This window comes from Pteronotus mesoamericanus, unplaced genomic scaffold (assembly GCF_021234165.1).
Source record: "Pteronotus mesoamericanus isolate MK-2021 breed Mesoamerican mustached bat unplaced genomic scaffold, CSHL_Meso_final scaffold_705, whole genome shotgun sequence".
Lineage (NCBI taxonomy): Eukaryota > Metazoa > Chordata > Mammalia > Chiroptera > Mormoopidae > Pteronotus > Pteronotus mesoamericanus.
Window position 1 is genome coordinate 148568 of NW_026555326.1, and position 25138 is coordinate 173705.

At 36.3% G+C, this 25138-nt stretch overlaps 1 protein-coding gene across 2 annotated transcripts in view; it reads right to left on the reverse strand.

Annotated features, from left to right (window-relative positions):
* The window catches only part of DTL (denticleless E3 ubiquitin protein ligase homolog), a 51118-nt gene that overhangs the window by 12077 nt on the left and 13903 nt on the right, over positions 1 to 25138 (reverse strand). For both annotated transcript variants that reach the window (XM_054562816.1, XM_054562815.1), the window contains 6 exons: positions 24790 to 24855; positions 23469 to 23581; positions 19372 to 19445; positions 17941 to 18044; positions 17277 to 17381; positions 11019 to 11131 (listed from right to left, as the gene is read on the reverse strand). In XM_054562816.1, coding sequence (XP_054418791.1) covers positions 11019 to 11131; positions 17277 to 17381; positions 17941 to 18044; positions 19372 to 19445; positions 23469 to 23581; positions 24790 to 24855 — 575 coding nt within the window. The remainder of the gene's footprint in view (positions 1 to 11018; positions 11132 to 17276; positions 17382 to 17940; positions 18045 to 19371; positions 19446 to 23468; positions 23582 to 24789; positions 24856 to 25138) is intronic.

Consider the following 25138-nt stretch of genomic DNA (forward strand, 5'->3'; position numbering starts at 1 on the left):
TTAAGTGCTCTCAGATAAAGGCTTTGAATCTCTTCATATTTGTGTCTTAGAGATCTATAGGGTTGTTACCAAAGGCCCCTAAGTATGCCGAGTTATAGATTAGGAAGAGAGTCCCAATGGATAATAAAAGTATTTATGTTATCAATCTGAGAAAACAGAATAAAAAAGGCTAAAAAGTAAGTAAATAGTGAACTCAGATACTAGTTTAGGTCTTACTTCAAATCAGGACCATTTAGCTATACATATTTTAACTAAAACTCAAGATTGACATTGTTCCTCACCTCTTAGCTGGTAAACTTGATGGAAGGATGAGATTCACCTACTAGCCAGTGCACTTCAAGTAGCATCCTGTTTTCACATTGCCTAGACATTTTCAGATCTTTTCTAGCCAGCTACCTTCAGGGACACTACATGAACTATATCCTGAAGGTACCTGAGACAGGCTATCATCCTTCTTGGGACAAGAGGATAGTCATTTGTACAAAAGAAGACCCACTGACTTTTACCAAAGTCCAACGTTATATATCCCTGCATTTTAAAGGCCATAAACTATGTTTTACATGACTCCTTGATACCCTTTTTGGAAGAAAAATTCCTCTAAAGTTTTATTTCAGTTAATTTGCTTAAAGAAACCATGAATTTTCAAATAAGTATTGCCACATTTTAATATATAAAAAGGGTTGCATTGTGAAGTACTATACATGTAACTAAGAATCATATTTTCCCTCTCAATGAGTGCTACCATTAACATGCATTTGACAGGTGTCTGATTCAAGAGTTGTCAATCCGTTTCAGAGGGCATGGGAATTAATTAGTACAATATGGAGTACAAACTCACATAACTATTATTAGCATGTGTTTTAAAAAAAGAAATTATTCTCTTTATTTTCCTGAGGCTCTGAATCATTGCTCATTTATATAAAGAAAGTGGAGGCGACTCCGGAAAGAATATTTGTATGACTAAGTAAACTTAATAGATTCCTCAGATTGAAGTTAAGAGATTTGACACAATGAATCATAAGGTTATCCAAATTATTACTACTCCTCTCTTGGGTTAAATGGCACACATATGATTCAAAAAGCAAAAAAAGACAAAAACTAGAGTCTAACTTGCCTTGTTGTATGAATTAAAGTTTAATATATAGGATGCTTTTTCTGAATACTATCTGAAAGGAATTCACTTACTGCCTACTCCTACCATGTCACAGAGAACAATAATTTATTCCCCTTCGAGTTAGCATATTTTAAAAAATACTTTTATGATAAAGTTTAACTATCTCAATAGCCACAGAAATTCTTCTTCCTCTACTAATGGGCCCCAGCCCATTAAGTTTCTAATCGCCAAAGACCCAAGCAGGTCTGGTAGCAGCAAGTTAAAAGGAAAAGGAAATCCTCATGTACTCTTGACCCTCCCTGGTAGAAGCACATTATTTTACTCCATTGGTTTACTCTGCTGTTGCCTCTAGCTTTTCATTTCATGATATTGCCCCTTCCTCAGTTTCCAGATTTTACAATACCCAGGAGACCTAAATGTGTACTCGAAGATCAAAATAAATTTCAAGAAAAACCAAACATCTACCACTAGAATGTATGTACATTACTGCATTTATCTACAGGATCTAAGAGCAAAAGACAAAGGATAGAACCCTTGAAAAAAACTCTTTACAATTTGATAATAAGGTAGGAATAACAATAATGACAATAAAAGTCAGCATTTGTTGAAGAATTACCATGAGCCAGGCACTTTACATAGCGTTAAAAGTGAAGGGAAGGTTACTCAAAAAGTTAAGCATAGAATTAATGTCCATATGACCCCGCAATTTTAGTCTTAGGTATATTTTCCCAGAAGAATTGAAAACATGTTCAAACAAAAACTGGTACAAAGATGTTCATAGTAGTTTTATTCATAAAGCCAAAGAGTAGTATAATTCCCATGTCCATCAACTTATGAATGTATAAATAAAATGTGGACTATACATACAATGGAATATTCAGCCATAAAAAGGAATGAAGTACAGATAAATGCAACAACAATGACAAAGCTTAAAAACATGTTAAGTGAAAGAACTAGGCCATAAATGATCACATATTGTATGATTCCATTGATATGAAATGCCCAGAATAGGCAAATTCATAGAAACAGAATATAGGTTAATGGTTGCCAGGGGCAGCAGAGAATGGAGAGTGAGTTTTAAAGGGTATAGAGTTTCTTTCTGGAGCAATAAAAATGTTTGGAAATGAGATGGTGGTGATAGATGCATAATATTGTGATTACACTCAAAATCACTGAAATGTACAAGTTAAAATGACTAAAATGGTGAATTTTATATTACATGAATTCTACCTAAACTAAAAAAAGTGGAGGAAGGAGCATGTTGGGAGCTGAAATGAGAGCTCATGTCCAATAAATATTTATGAACGCAGGTTAGGACTATCCTTGTATGGTATGGTATACTTGATGACTGCTTCAAGGAAGATTAGGCTCCTTGAATGAAACTAAGGTGGCTTTTAAGGTTTTCATTCTTATTCAAATAAATTTTTATTTATGGTCACTGTTATTATAAAAAACATTGCCATAATTACACAATTACATTTTTTTTTAAAAGCCTCCCTCTATTTTTAAGAAGGGAAACTATTAAGTCCAAGAGACACTTACATCTCTGCATTCTGGAATTGGTCAAAACACAGAAAACTGTCCTCTCTTACATATTCCACTTGTTACAAAGACTTTAATTCAAGGTATAAGAATTCCAAAGTTAAACTCCTAGAACCATGAAGATACCTCTGATAGTAACGGGCTTTAACCTACAGACCTCATAAAACGTTTTACGTATTTAAACATACAAAAAAGATCAGCAGCTTTCCTCAAAAAAATGTCCTTACTCTGTCCAGTGAGAAACCAAATCTAATCTTTCTTTCTACCATGAGATCATTTACACTTCCTAAAGTGTCAGGCTCAATGTTTTGCCAGTCAGTGGTAGAATGACTGTGCCAAATCAGTTTATTTATAACCACTTCAATACTATTCAGTGGCTCTATTAGAAATGAACCAGGGAAGGAGGGAGTATGGATGAGGGTGTCACAGGAGTAGAAAATTAAAAAGGAAAAATATAATATTAAATCCTTTTATTTTTAAGTCTTCGACATCAGAATCAGTCTATATTATACTTCCCTTTGCTGGGCAGTGGTGAGAATTAAAAAACCATTCTCTTGTGCCTCAAGATCTAAAACCCCTTCTTTAACTATGTCTTCTTACACCCATTGAGTTTTTAGTGTAGGAAAGATACCAAAACTTGAAAGAATTCTGACTCTTTGGAAAGGTAGCAGAGTTATAAGGCAACCTAACAAGTTGGATACTTGGCTTGTGTAAAAAAATTTTTTTAAAACCCCCACCCCCTTGTTTTATCATGGAAAAGAGAAACTGAGCCACCTCACTAGGCTAATTCAATTTTAGGAGCAGTAAGCTTGCCAGGATCTCAAATATCAGAGTCTGCACACTGAGTTATGTGTGGACAGGCGGGAGAACATCATGTCTGACCCACGTCATTCAGCACTAACATGTGACCCAGCCTAGAATTCAGAAAGGATCACCCATGTATGTGACAGCCATTAATTAGATACCTGAAAATGGGTTACTAACAACTGCCAATTATTTTTACTGCATGTCCTTGAGTATCTCTCAACCCTCATTTCCTGAAACAATACAAAAAAGGTCTTTGTACTAGCAAACAGGGATAGGTAGAAACTTTGTAAAAATTGGCAATAAAACTGTATGTCTTAATGTATATAATATGAAATTGATTTAAAGTAATTTTTTTAAATGATCAGGGCACAAACATTTTTTGGGCAATCTTTTATTATGGTTTTTGGTATGTCTGATTTTTCTTAAGAAACTTAAAAAGATACAAGGCCAAATTTGGAACTCAATATTTAAAATATAAGACAGAAGCGTTAGTGCTAGTAACACATATTGTTAAACTTTAAAGCTCAAATCCGAAGTATTTTATAGACAACAAACTAGTTGAAAACATCACAAGATGGGGGTCTCAAATATGTTTTCTAAGCAAATTTTCATTTAAAAATACAAATAAAAAATATGTTGTAGAAAAAGGGGCAAGCCAAACACAAAAGCATCCTGGATAGAATATCTCCACCTTGTGACCATCTATGATATTGTTACTAAAAGCTTTTTATACGGTAGTGTTGCATTTTTGCAACTATAGGTATACAGAGAAATTACTTTTTAGTACTTCCCTCAGGACCATATGAAATTAAGCTCAAGAATTATGCTTCATACCTGACAGGTTCCACCCTTGTCCTAAAATAACATAGTCTTCCTGGAGGTTGGCAGGACTAAAAATGATATAATTTCTCTTGAGAAGGGATTTGGTAATATTGAACCTCTGATTTTATTATCTGGAATGTAGACAGATCCAAGATGGCAAAGAAGTAAGTGGAAGTCACACTAACCTCCTCCCATGACCAATCTGGAATTACAACTAAATTGTAGAGAAATCATCCAGAATAACCAACTGAACAGTAGCTGAAGAGAAGCCTTATAACCTCCAACAAACAGAAGAAACCACTTCACCACAATGTGACTGATAGGGAGTGTGGAGATGTGAGAGGGCTGACTGGGCTCCCATGGGTAGCAGTTGAAGTTCCTGAGGGGTATTTCAGTGGTGGTGGTGCGGGGGGATGGTTCCCCCCGAGAAGCGTGGGGTCTAAACCCCAAGCTGTGCTCCCCTAGCCTACAGGACCAGAGTTGGCAAGGAACCCAGGTAACATCCAGCTGTGAAAAGCAGCAGGGTTTCTGCCTGCCAGGGAGAGACAGCTGGAGATGCAGAGAGCCTGTTAAAGAGCCAACATACAACATTTCGTCTGCAGCCACTTACCCTGGGCTCTGTCAAAGGGAGGGCAGACTGGACTAGAGACACTTGAGGAGTCTAGGGTTGTTGGCTCTGGGGAGAGAACTGAAGGAACAGACGCCAGGATCCCTGGGCTGAGTTATCCTTCATGCTGCAGAAGCCGCCCCTCTCAGACAGAGAACTCTTTTCCAGATGGCATCAGCCTGAGGGGAGCAATAGCCCCACCTGCAGGAATTACTCTGCCCCACCCTGTGGTGCATAAGCCAGGGTGCTGATTACAGCTTAAGGCCATATCACTGACTAATTTAACTAAGGCACATTTCTGTGAGCTCTACGAGACTTCAGCTGACCCTCCCCAGGGCCTGGTGCTGATATGAGCAGCCTGTTTCTTTCTGCACACAAACAGGACCAGCAGAGGAAGCCACACACTGTGGATCTCTGATAGCTCCAAACAGGATGACCAGGGCCAGTCACAAGCAGCATCTGACAAAGGTCTACCCCATAGCCTTTGCAGATCTACCTGAGACACAGAAACAAATACACAGAAGCAGCCACAAAGACAAACAGACCCCAAATGAAAGAACAAGAGAATTCTTTAGAAGAGCTAGTTGAAGTGGAGGCAAGCAATTTATCAGGGTTGAGAGTAATGATTATAAGAACACTAAATAGCACGAAAAACACAGAAACTAGAAACCATAAAAAAGGACCAGTCTGAAATAAAGAATGCAATATCTGAAATAAATAACACACTGGAAGGATTAAAGAATAGGTTAGATGAAGCAGAGGACTGAGTCAGTGACTTGGAAGAAAAGGTAGAAAAAAACACCCTGGCAGAGCAGTGAAAAGAAAAAACAATTTTTTTTAATGAGGAGAGCTTAAGAAACATTTTGGACTGCATGAAGTGTAACAACTTCCAAATCATGTGAATATCAGAAGGAGAAGACAACAAGCAAGGGATTGAGAACCTATTTGAAGACATAATGACCAAAAACTTCCCTAACCTGGTGAAGGAAAAAGACACACATGTCCAGGAAGCTCAGAGTCCCAAATATGCTGGATCCAAAGAGGCCTACACAGAGACACATAATAAGTAAAATGACAAGGCTTAAAGGCAATCAGAGAACCCTAAAAGCCGCAAGAGCAAAGTGGGAAGTTACGTGCAAAGGAATGCCAATTAGACTGTCATCTGATTACTCAACAGAAACATTTCAGGCAAGAAGGGAGAGGCATGAAATATTCAAGGAGATGAAAAGGACCTACCACCAAGGCTACTTCACCCAGCAAGGCTATCATTTAAAACTGAAAGAGAAATAAAGAGTTTCCGACACAACAAAAAGCTAAAGGAGTTTGTTACTACTTAACCAGCACTGCAAGAAATGTTAAAGGGCTTGCTTGAAGAAGAAAAATAGAAAGACATGGAAAAAAAAAAAAGTCTAACAAAAAAAAGGCAATAATACATATCTATCAATAATCACCTTAAATGTAAATGGCTTAAATTATCCAACCAAAAGACATAGGATAGATGAATGGATAAGAAAACAAGACCCATGTATATGCTGCCTCAAAGAGACACATCTTAGGTCAAAAAATATACACAGACTAAAAGTAAATGGATGGAAAAAGATATTTCATGCAAATGGAAAGGGAAAAAGCTTCCTATGTTGGGCACATAAATACCCAACATAGGAACACCTAAATATGTGAAGCAAATTTTTTCATTATGTTTTATTGAGAAGATGCTTGTTGATTATGCTATTACTCACTTTATGAGAAGATGCTTTATATTACAGTTGTCCCATTTTTTTCCACCTTTTCTCCCTCTGCCCAGTACCCTCTTCCCTCCAGCAATCCCCCCAACTTAGTTCATGTCCACGGTTCATACATGTAAGTTCTTTGGCTTCTTTATTTCCTATGCTATTCTTAACTTCCCCCTGTGTATTCTGTTCCTACCAATTATGCGTAATCCTTGCACCATTTGGAGGGTTATCATCTGGGAGAGGGAAGGGAGAGAAAGGGGAAATGTGGAGCAAATCTTGATGGACATAACGGGAGAGAACAATAGAAATAGTCATAGTTGGGGATTTTAACACATCACTGATTTCAGTGGATAGATCTTCTAGGCAGAATATCAACAAGGAGACAGTGGCATTAAACAACACACTAGATCAAATGGATTTAAGTGATATTTTCAGAGCATTTCACCCCAAGTAGCAGAAAACACATACTTTTCAAGTGTACATGGAACATTTTCTAGGATAGACCATATATTAGGGCATGAACAAGTCTCAATAAATTTAAGAAGACTGAAATCACATCAAGCATCTTCTCTGACCACAATGCTATGAAACTAGAAATCAATCACAAGAACACTGAAAAGCACACAAAGACATGGAAGTTAATATCATGTTATTAAACAATGAATGGGTTAACAACGAGATCAAGGAAGAAATCAAAAGATACCTTGAAACAAATGAAAATGAGGACACAATAATCCAAAATCTGTGGGACACTGGGAAAGCTTTTCTAAGAGGGAAATTCATAGCATTACAGGCCTATCTCAAGAAATAAGAAAAAGCTCAACTAAACAATTTTTTAGGTGTAAAGCTCAACTTTACACCTAAAGGAACTTGAAAAAGAACAACCAAGCCCAAAGTGCGTAGTAGGAAGAAAATAATAAAGATCAGAGCAGAAATAAATGAAACAGAGTCTAAAAATGATACTAAAGACTAATAAATCCAAGAGCTGTTTCTTTGAAAAGAGAAACAATATTGACAAACCTTTAACCAGACTCATTAAGAAAAAGAGAGGACTCAACTAAATAAGATCAGAAATGAAAGGTGAGAAATCACAACTGACACCAAAGAAATACAAAGGATTGTAATGAAATATGCGCAACTATATGCCAACAAACTGGACAACCTGGACAAAATGGATAAATTCCTAGACACATACAATCTTCCAATACTAAATCAGGAAGAATCAGAGACTCTGAATAGACAGAGTACACCCAGTGAAATTGAAGCAGTAATAAAAAAACTCCCAACAAACAAAAGCCCTGGGCCAGATGACTTCACAGGTGAATTTTACCAAACATTCTGAGAACACTTCTCCTTCTCAAACTATTTCATAAAATTCAACAAGAGGGAAAGCTCCCAAACTCACTTTATGAGACCAGCATTATCCTAATTCCAAAACCCAATAAAGACACTACAAAGAAAGAAAATTATAGGCAAATATCCCTGAAGAACATAGACGCTAAAATCCTCAACAAAATATTAACAAACTGAATAGAGCAATGCATCAAAAACATCATACACCATGATCTAGTGGGATTTATTCTGGGAATGCATGGTTGGTACAATATTCGCAAATCAGTAAATGTGATTCACCACATACACAAAATGAAGGATAAAAACCACAGGATCCTATCAATAGATGCAGGAAAAGCATTTGATAAAACCCAGCACCCATTTAGGATAAAAACTCTCAGCAAAGTGGGAATAGAGAGAACATACCTAAACATAACTAAGACCATTTATGACAAACCCATTGCCAGCATCATACTCAATGGGCAAAAAACATAAGCTTTCCCCCTTAAGATCAGGAAAAAGATAGGGACATCTGCTTTCACGTCTCTTATTCAACATAGTACTGAAAGTCATAGCCACAATAATCAGGCAAGAAGAAGAAATAAAAGGCATCCAAATAAGAAAGGAAGAAGTAAACTGTCATTATTTGCAGATGACATGATACTGTATATAGAGAATGCCAAAGATTCCACCAAGAAACTACTAAAACTGATAAATGAATTCAGCAAAGTAGCAGGATACAAAATTAATATCCAGAAATCATTTGCATTTTTATATGCCAATAACAAACTAACAGGGAAATTAAGAAAACAATCCCATTCACAATTGCTACAAAAAGAGCAAAATACCTAGGAATAAATCTAAACAAGGATGTAAAAGACTTATACTTGGAAAATTATAAGACAATGAAGAAAGAAATAGAAGATACAAAGTGGAAGCACATACCATGTTCATGAGTAGGAAAAATTAACATCGTTAATATATCCATATTCCCCAAAGTAATCTACAGATTTGACACAATTCCTATCAAGATATCAATGACGTATTTCACAGAGCTAGAACAAATATTTCAAAAAGTTATATGGAACCACAAAAGGCCCCACATAGCAACAGCAATCCTGAGAAAGAAAAACAGAGCTGGAGGAATCACGGTACCTAATATCTAACTGTACTCTAAGGCCACAGTAATCAAAACAGCATGGTACTGGCATAAAAACAGACACATAGATCAATGGAACAGAATAGAGAGCCTAAAAATAGACCGACACCTTTACAGTCAATTAATATTCGACAGAGGAAGCAAGCACATACAATGGGCGAAAGATAGTTCATTCAATAAATGGTGTTGGGAAATTGGTCAATAGATATATGAAAAGATGCTCAACGTCAAAAATCATCAGTGAAATGCAAATCAAGAGCTCAATGAGTTATCACCTCACATCTGTCAGAAGGGCTATCATCAATAAATCAACAAACAAGTGCTGATGAGGATGTGGAGAAAGGGGAACTCTTCTGCACGGTTGGTGGGAATACGGACTGATGCAGCCACTGTGGCAAGCAGTGTGGAGATACCTCAAAAAATTTAAAATGGACCTGCCTTTCAACCCAGCTATTCCACTTCTGGGAATATAGCCAAAGAAACTCAAAATACTAATTTGAAAGAACATAAGCACCCCTATGTTCATCGCAGCGTTATTTACAATTGCCAAGATATGGGAGTAGCCCAAGTGTATCACTCAGTAGATGAATGGATAAAATAACCATGGGACATTTACACAATGAAATACTGCTCAGCCTAAAAAAAAAAGAAAAAGAAAATTTTACCCTTTGTGACAGCATGGATGGACTTGGGGAAACGCTAAATGAAATAAGCCAGTCAGAGAAAGACAAATACCATGTGATTTTACTCATATATGGAATCTAATAAACAAACAACTAACAAGCAGAATACAGACAGATTCATGGATGGAGACCAGGATGACTGCTGCGGGGAAGGGGAGATTAATGGGTAGAGGGATTAAGAAAAAAGGAAAAAGGACTCATGGACATAGACAATGGTGTGGTGATTGCTATGGGGTGGGGAATATAAGGGGACTAAATACTATTAAAAAAATAAGATAAAATCAATAAAAAACAAAACGAAACAAAAATCCAGAACGTGTGAACTTTGATCATTCAATTCATCAATGTCAAGGACATTCATGAAATTATGAGGCGACCTAGAAGATAACTAATTTCTATTCGTAGGCAAACAGCATCTCAATGCTCTTCTCTCTTGAACTTCCAGACATTTCTATAATTATTTATTCCCAAGAAGGACACTTTTCAGTTATTTTTTATGCTATTTGTATGTAACATTTCGGTTTTCTCCAGTGAACTTCAAATGGACAGTTTTAAATTCTTTAGCTTATAGTAATCATTTTAGAGTCACTTACTTAAAAAGTAAACAGTATATATATAAATTTGTGCAGCAGCAATGAGAAATCTGTAAAATCAAAAAATTTAAATAATGCTATTAAATACATACAAAACTTTTAAACCAGCCACATCTATTTTAGTAGGCTAAAGATTGAACTACTTCTAAGATAGGAGAGTAAACAACACAATTGTTATACAAATACTTTTCAGTGCTTTGTGCAAGGTTCTATGGCTGATTTGGGTACAGACTGAATCCTAGAGATTAAAATACTAAATGTATTTTGAATGAGTTTTAAAACACAGGGCCAAAAGGCAGTACAGCATGTTTCTCCAGGAAGCAGGACAAAAGTAACTGAAGTTCTTTCCAGTCTTCTGAATTTTCAATTTCCTGATAACTTGGGAAACTACTGGAGGATATGGATTGTCAATTTCTGAGAAGCTCTAGCCATAAAAGTATGATATGTTTTGTGACAACAGAGTGAGATTTTGACTCTATTAAAAGACAGGAAGCAACTTTTACTGAATGTCTGATGTAAAAAAGTTGATAGCGTATGTTTACACTAAACTTACCTCATCTTTGAAAAAAGAAATATTTGCAAGAATATTTTAGTCTCACATTTGTGGGGGAAGTTTGGTAACTTACCTTCCAGATATAGGCAGCTTCATCGCTTGAGCCACTGACTAAAAACTGGTCATCTGGACTAAGGCTGGATTTAATATAAAAGGTGGAGTTCTGATGTCCATTGAAGGTAGCCACTACCAGAGGGGAAGAAAAAAAGTGTACTGACTATTGATGCAGATGGTCAAGCTACATTCACCAAATAAAAGGGAACTGGGCACTACCAGAAAATAAAGCAAATTCTAGAAAGAGGCTATATTATATTAAATCCAATCTCATGATTCAAACCCACATACTTGGAATGGAGCTGACTACAGAAAAGAAAGTAATAAAAAACATTCTTAAAAGACAGAAACAGAGCCAATGTCCAATCTTTCAGTAAAGTGCTTTTATAGACCCTCTCTCCCCACCTCAGGGTATGGCTTGCTCCGTTGCATAATATATTGATCTTTATTTCTCTAAGAGTTCTGATCTCTTGAGGATAATTTTACGTCCTGTTCTTTCCTCACTTAGACTTTATAGTGCTTTGAATAGAGTAGATCCTCAAACATTTGTTGCATGAATAGGTAAAATTCAGGAACCAGAGTTAAGATTTATGGACAGCTTGTCTGGCATGAGGGAATCTTTAAAACCCAGCACTTAAAATAGGCTGAACAGCAGAAGGAGCTAGAAGGGGTAAACTATATGTTCATATATAAAATGCTCCAAATAGGTTAGGTTTAGCCTTTAGGTTTAGACCTCCCATTACACGTGGTTAAAAGGGCAAGTAATCCAATCTAGAGTAATGTGCTGGATAGGTTGTTCTATCCTAAGGAGACCAAAATTTGAAGTCTCCAGCATCAGAAAATTACTAGGATATAAAAGAAAAAACTTGTTATTGAGAACTTAAGAATACATTTAGGCAGGGGGGAAAAAAATCCCACCTCAATCTTCTAACAGAGGGGAAAGAATTATTAAGGGACTGAACAGCTTTCCATTAGTGCTCACAGAAATCCCTTCCTTTTGCTAGAATAAAACTGGAAAAAACTTTCTATTTATAGCTTTTTAAGAAAAAGCTTACATATCAAATACTCTCCACATTAAACACTTTCACTGTTAAGTTAAGCAGGGTATAAGTCACTTCAGATACATATATTATAGAATACTATGTTTGGGTCTGTTAGGAAACTTTTTGTGTTTTATTGAAAGATTGTACTATGAACAAACATGTTTCTAGAAATTATGGAATGTGTTCATAGTTTGCCAACCAAAAAAATACTGGTATAACTAACAATTCACACTTGCTTACTTCTTAAGTTTTCACTAGAAATTAAGGTTTCTAAGGGTTAAAAATTATAATCAATATACATAGTTAAAACTACTAAAACAGTAAGGGAAACATTCTAGTATGCAAAGAAAATCAGTGTTTTCAGTTGAAAAAACAAAAATAATATAAGAAATGGAAATGTATTTTGTTAAGGGAAAACAAGGTAATTTTGTCCTAAAGAGCAGTTTAAAAAAAAGGAGAGAAACAATAGGACAATATCTGAATGTAAAAAAGGAAGTTATAGGAGGTTTGTCAAAAAAGAACCTTAAGAAGAGTTTTATGCATGGTCATGCTTGCTAACATTGAGATGAATTTAATCAAATAGATGAGTCTTAATACCAAAAGTAACCTGATACAAAATTAGAATTTGGTTTTCTCTCTGTTAAAAGAATGAAGTTTAATTGCACTTTTGGTCTGCTCTTGATGAAGAGATTCTGAATAGTTTTTCTTTACCTGTGAGAAATCTACCTTTAAAACAGGAATTTTATGTTTTATCTAAATAAACTCGTATGTTGTTTTTATCAGGTCTTTGATTACAAGAGCTAAGTTTTACTTATAAGTATCTAACTTTCTGAATTTGGCTGCAAAATCTTTAATTATCATCATGCTTAAATGAATAACTAAGCATTATTTCACAGTGACCTATGATCCTATCTGATTATTTTAAAACATTGTGACAGTTTTTGACAAACTTCCTATAATCAAATTCTAAATGTTGTCTTTTTGACTTCAACTAACTATAATTTTTCAGAGGGCCCTTGAAACATTTCAAAGAATTTATTCTTTTATAAAAAAAGAGTTATCAAACTACTCAGGCTTATTTGGAATATTACATTACATGGGAAACATTGTCAAATAAGAGATAATAAGCCTTCTTAGGTTATATTGCATGGGTGAATGTTAACTTTCAGACCATACTATTAAATTGGGCCAGAATTTGTAGAACTCTAACCAAAAAAAATTGATGGCTTCATAAAACTGCTAACAGAAGGTCAAGCAAGAGCAACAAGAATTAGAGCCCTGGCCGGGTGGTTCAGTTGGAGCATTGTCCCATACACCAAAAGGCTGCAGGTTCAGTTTCCTGGTCAGGGTATATATGGCATGCAACCGATGGATGCTTCTCTCTCACATCGGTATTTCTCTCTCAAATCAATGGTCTTATCTTCAGGTGAGGATTAAAAAAGTAATATTTACATAGGACTAAATGAACTAATAAAGATGATTATAATTTTTATGACTTTTAGTTTGAAATATTATTGGTTCTTTAATCTTTGTTTTCCAGATATAAGAGCATTTTTTCCCTTCCTGAGCTGCCTATGACCCAGAGCAATTTGGTAAATTATATCTATCTAAGCAGAATTAAAACATTTATCTTTTTCTTCCTACCTGATCCCTACAGAATTTGGAAACTCTTACTAAGTATTCTTTTTTCCATGCAATATAGTTATTTATGTAAGTTCACTAAGAATCTGTCCTCTTTGAAACAGGACATAAGTGGAAACATTGGTTATATTACCAAGACTTTGACTGGAATGTCATGTTTGACAGAGACACATACACTCAGATATGACCAGACACCTTAAGGAACTAAGATTGACTTTATGGAAGGCAATAAAGCCCCCTTGGAAAAAAAATCAGCATGGTACCTTGCTTACAGGGTTCACCAGCCTTAACAAGTTCTTTCCTGGCAGGCACAGGAAACAGGATATTTTAGGGACCTCAGTAATTAACTCAAATCTAAAGGTATCACAGGTGAAGTCCAATCGCAAGCCTTTGGCTTGGCTTAGCTTTGAGAGGCTGTTAAAAGTTCAGTCTGGAGATTCCTTATGAAATGTTACAGCAAAGCAGATTTAGAAGAACCGATATGATCAATTGCTATTCTTGAAGTATTTATGTAAATAATCTGACCAAGTTTATTGAAATGATACTTATTTTGCCCATAGTCATAATCTGGTTATCTTTGATTAAAATGAGGGTGGTTATAGAGAAAAAAACACTTTGTTTCAATAGAAACTATAAGACACACTTATGGAAATAAGATTCTAGTTCTACTGTCTATTGTCTTTGAGATTTTGTTTTCCATCTATAAACTGGGCTGGATCCTAAATTCTAGTTTCCTCAACTCAACAAACTAACATTAGGCTAATAACTCAACAAACTAACATGTCCAATTTTTCTCCCACTTTTGACTTGGAATCATTGAGAACCAGAGCTGCATTTTCCCCAAAGCCCTGCAAACTGAAACTGAACTTCATAAACACTTAAGAGGGATCACCACAGTTAAGTCCATTTTTAGACTCTCTTTATGCCTGCTGTTGTGTAAGCCACTCAGAAAGTTTATCTGAGCACCTGATGACATCATCAAAGACATTTCAAACTGCAAAAGATGTTTCAACCCTTACATCTAGAAATCTTCCTGTCTGGTTACTCCCTAGGGTCAGAAATTGGAATATAATTTGCTCCAATCCTTGACCTTTGTTTCTCTTTTGTTTCCAAAGAAATGCCTCTTTATATTAAATACATGACTTCTTGCTTACACAATATAAACCTAATTTGGAAGATCACATGCATCTCTGATTTCTGAAATGAATTTTAACTGGACTGACCTATTGTCAAGACTAAGAGACTGGTTCAATGCAAGAGAACAATCTACCAACTCAGCTTCTGGACCGTGAACCTTCTTGGAGAAGTTTCAAAGGCAGGACTGACTGTAGGGGAGCGAAATTACCCATCCCAAATGTGTCTCTTTGGCATAAGGATTAATTTAAGCTGATTATTTTTAAGAAACAGAAGGCTCACGAAATTTTTCTTTTGCCTGCCTCCCCCACTTAACTGCCTAAAAGAATTTAGATAAAGGGTCTGTTCCCATAATCCAGATATTACCAGAGGCATCTCTGAAGAATATAGACTATGCGTGGTGGGGAACATTAGAGATCAGAGTCTGCTGTGTCCCACTTCCCCAGTATGACCCAGCAAACATTTGCCTACTAAACATTTGCTTTTCCATCTCCATGTGAATTGCCTTCCACACCTCTGAATTTCCTCCCAAACCGCGATCCCCTTCTTCTTAGCTCACAATGACATAAACTCAACGGCCAGTTTGTTGTTGCTATCTCCCCTGCAATATTCTTGTGGCATCCCTGTATGTAAAAAATTAAATTGAATTTTCTCCCATTAATCTGCAACATGTCAATTTAATTCTTAGACCAGCCGGAAGAGCCTAGAAGGGTATAGGAAATTTTCTTCCTCCCTGATAAGGAATAAATCCCCACAAAATAAACAGGCTCCTTTACTCTGACTACAACTCCAAAACTGTAACTGTTCATCTTTCTCAACTCTAAACTATGAATGAAAAACTTAGAAACCATATTTCCCACTAAACCTGAAAGTATTTATTGCCCTCTGCTGGTGTAAGAAAGGCTAACATAAAATACACTATTACTTTGTATATTCAAGCACAATGAAGCAAAAAATCCTTCTAAAACCTATTTTGAGCTCAATTTTATTTTTCTTTGAGCTCTTAAAGTGTTTCATTAAAGTGCTTCACAGTCATCCTTATGAGTATCACTTAGTATAATAAAATATTATGAATTAAAAGTGGGCCAGATCTCCCGTAGAGGGTGTGCGAGAAGCAACCACATTGGTATTTCTCACTCTCTTTCTCCCTCATTTCCCCTCTCTGTAAAAAATAAATAAATATAATCTTAAATATTTAAAAAAAAAAAAAAAAAAAGTATGGGAGATCAAGTATTGAGCCCAGGATCGTTTTGAAGTTTTGAAAAAGAGAGCAGTTACCAGACGTGCCACACACACACATTTGCCTGTTACTCAATTTTAAAGAAACAGTATCATCTATCTTCCTACCTACTTACCTACATATCTGAGGCAATTAAGTTTTTTTAAAAAGATTTTATTTATTTATTTTTAGAGAGAGGGGAAGGGGAGAAGAAAGAGAGGGAGAGAAACATCTATGCGTGGTTGCCTCTCACGGGCCCCCTGTTGTGGACCTGGCCCGCAACCCAGACATGTGCCCTGACTGAGAATCGAACCACTCTTTGGTTTGCAGGTCCACGCGCAATCTACTGAGCTACACCAGCCAGGGTCCAATTATGTTTTTTTAAGAACGCAAGAAAAAAGTTGCTGAATTATTGGTATAGTGGCCTTGGGCATATCTGTTTGATACCAGAGGGACAAAGTGAACTCAGGAAAATAGCAAAGTAAGTTATAAAACCTTTTTCATTTCCTGAATACTCTTGTTCTTGTTTAGGTAACACCAGACCTATTTCAGGGCATTGGAAATGCCAGTTGTGATGCCGCCACCGATTCGAAGTCCTAATAATGGCTTGGGGACAGTCTTTGGAAACTTCTGTAAGAGCTCTGCTAAGTTGTGTACTATTTTGAGATTTGTTTTTCAGCACACTTTACTTTAGCGGGAACTGGGTAGGTCTGGGGATTGGTTATAAAATTCAAAGTCTATAGGAAGAACCGGTTACTAATAAATAGCTTGCTTAACTAATTAATAATGTTCTTGAAACTGTATGACCCAAATAACCCTTTCAGAGTATACTTGAGAAATTTTGGCTTCTTTTTAAAAATGTAATTTATCAGCTTTATATGTCAGATTCTACTTTTAATTTTTTTTGAAGGAAAAAAGGGGTGTGGGTGGGGAAAACATAAAAGAGGCAAAATAGCCTCTGTCTAATATTGAGAAAACTGAAGTAGGCAGAATTATTTGAGGCTTAAAAACTTCAGACGCCTAATTTCATAAACAACCTGCAAACAGAACAAAAGCTGAGCAGAACAGCTTTCTCTGTCCCACAAAAATTTAGATAATTCATTAGTAAAACTAATCAAAGACCTTAAAACCCTCATATGTCTTAGTAAGTTTGGCTTAGAAAAGAACCAACATTAAATTATCTTCAACAGAAAAGTCTGTTCTAGTTTCTGTGTGAGAACATGAATGATGAAGATCTTACCTGGAGAAGTCTTTAATCCAGTCATATTGAACATGTAGATGTTGTCATCTGTGCAGTTAGCAAATAAAGTAGAGCCAGTGGAATCCAAAATCAGACTTGAGTATCCTGGAAAAAGGAAACTTTAGTTAGCATGTCCTGATGACAGTAAGTAGAAATGGGGTAAAAATGCTGAGGCCAAGAGATCATTCCACAAGAACCATAAAATTCTTCTCCAAAGTATGTACAAACCAAAAATATTCTTGTTTTTATTTTTTGAACTCCAAAAAAGATACAACCACATATTAGTTTCTCCAGTCTCTGTTGCTGAAAACTAGCTTAATATTTATTTTTATTTTATTATTTTTTTAATCCTCACCTGAGGATATGTTTTTCTTCCATTGATTTTAGAGAGAGAGGGAGGGAGGGAGAGAGAGAGAAAGAGAAACATAGATGTGAGAGAAACATCAACTGGTTTCCTCCTATACATTCCCCGACTAGGGTTCAAACCCACAACCTAGTTATGCTCCCTAACCAGGAATAAAACCCGCTGCCTTCTGGTGCACAGGATGCTGTCCTAACCACCTGAGGCACCCAGCCAGCGCTATTTTTAAATTTTAACAAAAACTTACAGTCCCCCCAAAAAGTCCTACAAAAAAGAAGTCCTATAGTCTATGAAAAGGCTTACCTAGTTTTCGAGTGCTGCTACCTGGGTACAGGAAAGACTTGGAGGCAATGGGTTCTTGTCGATAAGCAGTATAATTCTTACGTAAATCCCATACTTTAATTACTCTAAAACCAAGGTAAAGAAATAGTTATGTTGTAGTCCTTTTCCAACCCCAACCAGTTTCAACTATATTGAACATGAAATGACTTTTAATCTAACTCCTCTGGCACATGAATTAGGTACAGTGAGGGTATCTCATTGGGAAATAGATTGAACTGCCTCATACTCTTGTCTCCAATGTCAGGCTTACAATTCTGGCAGAACGGAAACAGATGTGATATGACCCAGTGATGGGTTACCTTGAGTTTACTTCAAGGGAGCGGAAAAGGAAGATGAAGGTTGGGTGCTGATAGCCATTGTTTCATTGTTTGCAGAAAAAACATTTCCTAAGCTTTTAATACTCTCTATGTAACCTTTGACAGCATAAGTAACAAGCTGTGCCCATATGGTTATATTTCTATATGGAACTCCTTAAGCTAAACATTATTTTCCTGTAAAATAAAGTATTTTTTCATTTCTTCTATTAGGGGTGTCTTAATCCTCTGTATCTAGTTTGCAGACAACTTGAAAACACATTTCAAGTGTAACGGGGCAGTATTCCTGGAAACAAAGAGAGCAAGCTCTCACAACCATTTATGAGCACAACTGATAACCTTTAAATAATGCTTCATTTGTGCCTCAGAATTTGGTCCACAGAAGACTTTTGGTGTCCAGAAAACACAATGGAAATCCTATTAAATCATCATCTTTTTAAACTATGTTTTTTTCAAGGGAAGGATGTCTTGAGAGAGATAATGAGCAAATAAAGGGACAAAGAAGGGTGCGAAAAAAAAGAGAGTCCCTATACTCAACTAGCTATATTCTAACAGAGCAACCAATCAAGAACTACCACAAAATTATCTGGAAGCCAAAAATTCAGACCAATCATGGATGGATATGAATTGAAAGTGATTAGGCCATACTATCAATCTAAAGTACTTCCAGAAATGCCAACTATATGCTCAGAATCAGATTCCTTCTTTTAGGTTATTATTAAACCTGAGAAGATGATATCCAAGATAGTAGAAATTTTACTTCTTAAAGAATAAGTGACTAAGTTATACTGCATGGACAAGCAACTTATCCTTCTATCTTCTCCATAACAGGAGAAGCCAAAACTACTTGTATATGCTAGATAATGTGCTAAGTGTGATATATGTATTATCTCAATTATTTGAGTAACAGTCCTAACTAGATCTTTTCCAGTGTGATCTGCAGGTCATCTTCTCAGCTGGGTATTCCCTATGTTGAAAGTTAAAAGAACACACATTCAATTATAATGGGACTAGGTGACTTCCCCATCACAGTTCATGAAAGAGACCTTATCAAAAGAACTGAGAAATAAAGACTTACCCATCCACAGCTCCTGCTGAGACTAATGTATTCTCATCTTGAAAGAGGACCACAGTAACACTCTGCTGGAAATCCTAACACAAGGAGGAAAAAGAAAGTGAATAAATCCTACTTTGGATATATCAATCTTCACCATGAAGAGACCAAGATGCTAAAATATTTTTTTTTCCTTTCCCAAACTCTGAGTTAGACTAAATCTTCCCTCTCCAATAATCCTTATCAGTGCTGATTAAGAAATAATTTTACTTAGGAAATAACCTAAACATCATTAAGTTATAGTATACAGTGTTAACACTTTGACATACTAAAAAAAAAAAAATATTGGTTATTAAAAGATTTAACTTGTTTAAACCTGCTGGCTCTAAGAATCAGACATATTAATAAACTGCATATCCTTAGGAAACTCATTTAACTTTCCTGTGCCTGTTTCATCTATAAAATGTCACCACCTTTGTAGATTAACAGAGTGTCTAAAGAATTAGGAATGAAAGATGATTACAGGGGGCTTATGGAAAAGATGACGGCATAGATAAACACAGCTCGCTTCCTCACACAACCACATCAAAATTACAATTAAATCGTAGAATAGTCATCACTCAAAACTGTCAGAAATTGAGTGAATGGAAGTCTGACAACTACAGAATTAAAGAAACCATACCTATCCAGACTGGTAGAAGTGGAGGCATGGAATGGGCTGGTCCTACACCCATGAATAAAAATGCAGGAGAAATATCTCAGGAAGGAGGAGTCCCAACCCATACCAGGCACCCAGCCCAGGGTTCCAGTGCCAGGAAGATAAATCTCCACAACTTCTGGCTGTAAAAATCAGTGGAGACTCAGTTGGAGGAAGAAACTGCTAGATTCCCACACAGTTCCTCTTTAAGAACCCACACACAGACTCACCTGCTCAGACTTACTTCTGAACTCTAGCACTGGGGTAGCAGTTCAAAAAGCACCAGTGGCATACAGGGAGGAACTGAAGTGTCTGGCATCAAGGTGGGAGCTGGGGGACAGCTTTCTCCCAGGCAGAAAGACAGGCAGAGGGCATTGTCCCTTCTCTGAACCTTCCCCCAACAGAGCTGCAGAGCCAGCAGGTGGGCGCCGTATCTGAGACTCCATCAATCTGGCTAACACTGTTTGCCTCACAAGCCTAGATTCACAGTTTGGCTTCACCTGGGAATCTCCAAGCCCAGCACAAGTATCAACCATCTCAGATTGCTTTACAGCCCAGGCTGGGTGGCCCCGGGCAAAACACAGGTTGGGGCTGACCTTGGCATGCACCACTTGGAAAATGGCAGAGCCTGTGCACCCAGTTGACAGCTACAGACCACGCCAGAGCACCACCCTGCCCCTGCACAGCTGATACTCCACGGAGGATGGAGGTTGGTGGCCAGTGGCCACAGCCAGTCCTTGCAGCTGATTGACCTGCCAACAGCAATTAAGGCATAACTACAAGAAGGTATAAGCAGTGCACATGAAGGGTGCACCTTGAGTATTCAGCTTGGGTGATAGGTGAGGCTGTGCCACTGGACCCTATAGGACACCTATTATATTAAGCCACACTACCAAGACAAGGAGTCAAGTCAGCTCTACCTAATACATAGAAACAAACACAGGAAGGCTACCAAAAGGAGGAGACAAAGAAACATGGCCCAAAATAAAAAACAGATGAAAACAGAAAAAAAAACTAAACAAAATGGAGATAAGCAATCTATCAGATGCAGAGTTCAAAACACTGGTTATAAGGATGTTTATAGGAACTTAGTGTGGGCCTCAACAGCACAAAAAAAGATCCAGTCAGAAATGAAGAATACACTAATTGAAATAAAGAACAATTTACAGGGAAACAACAGTGGAGTTAATGAAGCCAAGAATCAAATCAATGATTTGGAACATATGGAAGCAAAAAACCACCAATCAGAACAAGAAGTAGAAAAAAAGAATTGAAAAAGACAAGAATAGTGTAAGCAGCCAATGGGACAACTTCAAGCACTCCAACATTTGTATCATAGGGTGACAGAAGAGAAATGGGAAGAAATTGGAAGTCTATTTGAAAAAAATAATGAAAAAAAATCCCTAATTTGGTGAAGGAAATAGACATACAAGTATAGGAAGCACAGAGAGTCCCAAACAAGATGGATGCAAAGAGGCCCATTGCAAGGCACATCATAATTAAAATGCCAAAAGTGAAAATCTTACAAAGCAGCAAGAGAAAACCAGTTAGTTACCTACAATGGAACTTCCAGAAAAACTATCAGCTGATTTCTCAAAAGAAACTTTGCAGGCTAGAAGGGATTGGCAAGAAATATTCAAAGTCACAAAAAGCAGGGACCTACAGCCAAAATACTCTACCCAGCAGATATCATTTAGAAATGGAGGGCAGATAAAGAGCTTCTCAGACGAGAAAAAAACTAAAGGAGTTCATCATCACCAAACCATTGTTGTATGAAATACTAAAGGCACTTATTTAAGAAAAAGATCAAAACTATGAATAAAATGTCAATGAGTACATATGAACAATTGAATCTAAAAAACAAACTAAGCCAATAAGAACACAGAATCATGGATACAGAGAGCATTTTGATGGTTGCAGGATGAGAGGGGGATGTGGAGGAGTGGATGAAGAGGTGAGGGGATTAAGAAGTACAAGTAGGTAGTTACAGAATTGCCATGGGGATGTAAACTACAGTACAGAAAACAGAGTAGCCAAAGAATGTGTATGCATGGCCCATGGACATGACCAATGGTATGGGGATTGCCTGAGGGAAGTGTGCTGGGTAGAGAGGGGCAAAAGGGGAAAAACTGACACAACAATAATAGCATAATCTATAAAATATAACTAAAAAAAAAATGATTGCATGCTCTAAAAAATTTAAAGGTACACAAAGGAGATTTTACCTCCTAAATACTGTTAACAAGTTTCCCTGGCTCAGAATCTGATTAAAGATCTGAAATATTACTCATTTAACTTCATCTGGTCTCTAAAGACCTCAGTCTAACCCTGTCAGTTTCCATTCATGCGTGTCTCATTTACGGTATGCGATTTTAGGTCCTAATGTTTTAGCAACCACACCTCCCCAAAATATTAAGTTGGAACATACAGACTGGGAGTATTAGAAAAATAAACACATTAAAGTAAGAGCAATGGTGACTTATTTTTAAGGGAAAAAAGATGTTTTTTGAGTACCATTTGAACTTTGACTATCAGTTGCCAGATAAGTACTATGAGAAAACAACAGGAATTTTTTCCCAAGAGAAACTGTATTATAGTATCAGGTTGGACAAAAACTCCATTTAGTTTTTTCCATAAAATAAAAGACACATTTTTTATTTTCACCAATAACTTTATTGACTTGGATATTTTGAGTATATTGGCTATTTCCCACTATTAGCTTCTAGTGGGTAGAGAGGCCAAGGATGCTGTTAAACATCTTCCAATGCATGACAGCCCCAAAGTAAAGAATTATTTGGCCACAATGTCAGTGGTACCAAGAAACTTCACAAACCACTTTTGACACATCTGATCAGTCACAGAACCTTCTCCATACACTGCACATATCTTTTTTGTGTTTCAGTTGTGTTTTTACCTTTTCTGAAATAATAAAGTATAATATGCCAAAAGTGTTGTGTATTTTCCTCCAACTTCAATATTAAAATGGATACACAAAAATTCACCATTTTGGTAAGTTTTTTAAAAAAATGCACGCTGATAGGATAGCTTCAACAATACAATGCAACAAAGTTGTTTCAAATTAAGTTAAAGACAACTAAGCACTGCTAGAGCCATCATAAGGAAAACACAAAACAAACTTTTTGCCAACCCAAAACTTTAAATATACTTCTCCAAACTACTCCCCCTCTCTTAGTGAATCACATTATGCTACAGATAGTGCACGCATGAGACCCCTAAGGATGAGGCTCATGAAGCTGAATTTTTAACATGTCCCCCAGCTTCCTCTGTTGCACGTTAGGTATTAAACACCACTCCTGTAGGTGTTGAATTAAAAGTAAGCAACAAACCCACTCATATTAGAGGAAATGAAGATTCTATCCTGCTGTTGAGATCTGCACACATGTATATAGTTATAAAACCTTACCACAGAAGGGGCAAGTCCTTTTGAATTCTGTTTCTTCTTAGGTTTTGAAGGGGTTTGCTTGTCTAAGGTGTTGTGAGCACCACTGATTTGATTCACTTGCCTATAAAATCCATCTGAAAGATATTCCAAGGAAATTTAGTTTTCAGAACTTTATTCCTATGCTAAATGTAACATTTATATAAATAAAATCTCTTTATTAGTGAAATTAGAAAACAACAGTGTTACCACACTATATCTTTTATGGTGAGATTATAATGCATAAAAAAGAAATAAGCACACAGATGTTTATAGCAGCTTTATTCATAATTGCCCAAACTTGGAAATAACCAAGACATCCTTTAGTAGGTAAATGTATGAATAAACTGGTACATCCAGATAATGACATATATTCAGTGCTACAAAGAAGTGAGCTACCTAGACATAAAAAGTCATGGAAGAACCTTAAAAGCATATTACTAAGTAAGAAAAGCCAATCTGAAAAGACTGCATACTGTCATTATATGACTTTCTGGGAAAGGTAAAACCATGGAGACAATATAAAAATCAGTGGTTGCCAGGGATTAGGGAGAGGACGGGATTAATAGGTGGTGCACAGGGTATTTTTAGAGCAGTGAAACTATCCTGTATGATACTACAATGTAATAGCAGGTACATATCGTTATTTACTTGTTGAAACCAATAGAATACACAATACTAAGAGTGAAACCTAATGTAAAGTACAGATAGGCTTTGGGTGATAGTGGTGTTATCAATAGAGGTTCATCAGCTGTAGCAAATGTCCAACTCTGGTGCAAGATGTTATTAGTGGGAGAGGCTTATGAGGATGGGGTATACCAGTATAGAGAGAAGTCTCTATACTTTCTGCTCAATTTTGCTGTGTATATAAAACGGCTTTAAAAAAAGTCTTAAAAAAAAATTTTTTTTTTTTTTAAAGGAAATAAGCAGAGAGATGATCACTAGTTTCTGCTTAATGGCATCATTGGGCACAGTAAGCATATTTATATTTAATCTAATCCTTTAAAGCCAAAAAAATTATAAATTAAAAGATCATTTACCAATTAGCCTATTAATTAATAATTTCAATTCCATCAATCACTTAGGTGAACAGCATTATAGTGCAGAAGACAATACGAGGTAAATACAGAGGGCAATACTTGTAACAATCACTAAAATCATGAGAATTAGAACAGTAAGCAGAAATGAAGAATTATGAACAAGTGCCCCCTCGTGGTTAACATATGAAATGAATGAAACTTTCATTCAAAATAATCAAGTATGGGGACAGACCACAGTCATCAAAATTAAAATGAAACTAGACTACCTTTTTTGTTGCACCTGGTGTCCCAGACCATAATGTTGCCATCTCTTCCACCTGTACAGAAGACAGCTGTGGGGAAACAGTTTATCAAAAAGTTAACAGAACTAATCAATGACATATACATTTCAATTTAAGTTTCCTAGAGTATCTGTTACATGCTAGGGTCTATAACTGGAACTGGAGATTAAAAATCTAAAATATATGGCTCATCAACAAATAAGAGAAAACAAAGTGGGAAGAGAAAGTATTACAAAAAACTCAAAACACTTACATTGAACAAAAACTTTATAAAATAATCCTTGTGTAAATTTTCTTAAAACCACATAAAACACTATACATAAACACACACACA